We start from the raw sequence: 2034 nt of genomic DNA on the forward strand, positions 1-2034 counted from the left end.
GTCTTGATCCATGTGCCAGTGTCCAAGCAGATTCCCTTTTTCACACTCCTTGCATCTGTTCAAAACCAGGCCACATCCTAGGTTGCTTCTTATTTGAAGCATGCTTTCTTTGCACAGTTTGAAATGTTGGTTTTCCTGTAGTTTCTGTTGACCATTATTTCATCTTTGGGGACAAAGCAAGGTACAACTTCCAGATCATGTTATTGATTTCCTCCAGCTTCTAATTCCATCCAGACTACTGCTTAGAATTCATTCCATTCAGTTGGAACTCTATTCAGGTCTCATTCTAATTTGGAGGATTGGCCTTCTATCTGGACCATTCTTGTACAGTTTATTTAAGTTGTTAATAACCTTTCCTCTTTTATTTTACTTCCTTAAGGCATCCTGTGCCCATTGTCATCTCCTAAAGTTTGAGCTGTTTTTTTTGTCTTATGGATGCAAGAATATCTCACATATTTCTGATTATTTTCAGACTGTTAAGTTCTTTTCTGTTCCTTGAAATATCCATTTCCTTGAGAGGCAACTTTTCGTTATATCTTAGGCTTTTTTGGTTATGTTGAAGGCTTTCTGCAAATAATGATTTCTAGTGGCCCATTTACATTAAAAGATAAGACACTGGAAAGACAAATGGGCAAGTCTGCGTCCGCGAGCTGAGCTGGTAACTTTGCTCAGGGGCGAAGCCGGTGGGTGAAATCAGCCATTCTGCCTGGGGCCTGCGACTACCACAGATTAATTGCTCTGAGTATGTACCTGCAGGGGGACGTTGAGAATCACAGAGGCCACCACGTAGAAGTAGAGGAAGTTCACGAGCAGGCGCCAGGCCAGGTCGAAGAAGATGAGCAGTGTGTGCGTGAGTCCCTTGCAGAATGCGTGGTAGGAGCCCCTGGTTGCAATCCAGCGATACAGCTGCACCTCCAGACCAGACAGGGCCGCTGCCGCCAAAGGTCTGTTGTAGCCTCCCATACAGCGCCCAGAGCCAAGGGCCTCCTCCCAGCTCCGCTGACCCACCGACCAACAGACAGACGGGTGGATGCGTGTGGAATCCATGCAGGATGCCGACTGGGTGGCCCTGCTTACCCTGCAGCGCTCCCGTCAAGGAAAGTGGATAGCGGGGACCCACTGGGCTCTTAAATGTATTTTTTAAATTTGCTATTTTATTTACTTCAACTGGAAGAAATGTGAAATAAAGGTTGAAATAGAGGGCATCTTTCTCTTCCCTTAACTTTACATTTCATGGGGTTGTGTTTTGTGTTGTTTTGGGACCTAATATTGGTTTGGGACATAGCAGATATCATGTAAATATACATTCATTTGTTTAATTAACTCAATAAATATGGAGCATCTTCCATGTGATATGTACTGCTCTAGATATTTTTATCTAGAATATCACTGCCATAATTCATCATTACCATTCCCTGGTGAAATCACATTCTGGTTAAACCTATGCCTGCACCTGCTCAGCCGAATATGATAATAAGAAAAAAAAGATAACTGTTCTCACTGTAATTTCATGATCACTAATAAATAGTTTTTAAAAATTAGTTGGGGTGACACTGGCTAATAAAAGTATATAGGTTCCAAGTGTACAAATTCAATAATACATCATCTGTATATTGCATTGTGTCAATCGCCCAAAGTCAAATCTTCCGTCATCCTATATTTGACCCCCTTTACCCTTTTGCCCCCCAACTGCACTAAATTGCCCTAGTCAACTAAATTCTATTCTTTGCTGTTTTTCTTATTTACTCGTACCATCAGTGCCTCATTAAACACACACACACACACACACACATATTTTCTATGTGCTATTGACTCTCAAATGTATAATTCCAGGCTAGACCACTCCTGAATTTTAGAAATGGCTGACTACTCAGTGGCTCCACTTAAATGTCTACTAGCCATTTCACATGAATATATCTCAAACTGAGTTTGGCATTCCCCCTCAAACCAACTTCTCAGTGGTCTTACTTATTTCAAGTTAATGGCAACTGAATTTTAACCACAACTCAGGACAAACAACTAATAATCTCTTGG

At 41.6% G+C, this 2034-nt stretch overlaps 1 protein-coding gene across 1 annotated transcript; it reads right to left on the reverse strand.

The window, feature by feature from the left end:
* Positions 1-729: 729 nt before the first annotated feature.
* Positions 730-981, reverse strand: LOC111741352 (small integral membrane protein 10-like protein 2A). Its single transcript, XM_023532095.1, has one exon. It carries the CDS (start codon positions 961-963, stop codon positions 730-732), a length of 234 nt encoding a protein of 77 aa, XP_023387863.1. The 5' UTR covers positions 964-981.
* Positions 982-2034: the final 1053 nt, after the last annotated feature.

This window comes from Pteropus vampyrus, unplaced genomic scaffold (assembly GCF_000151845.1).
Source record: "Pteropus vampyrus isolate Shadow unplaced genomic scaffold, Pvam_2.0 Scaffold3, whole genome shotgun sequence".
Taxonomy (NCBI): domain Eukaryota; kingdom Metazoa; phylum Chordata; class Mammalia; order Chiroptera; family Pteropodidae; genus Pteropus; species Pteropus vampyrus.

Bases quoted from the DNA above. Each gene is read 5' to 3' on its own strand.
- LOC111741352 (XM_023532095.1), bottom strand. From the start codon at position 963: ATGGGAGGCTACAACAGACCTTTGGCGGCAGCGGCCCTGTCTGGTCTG.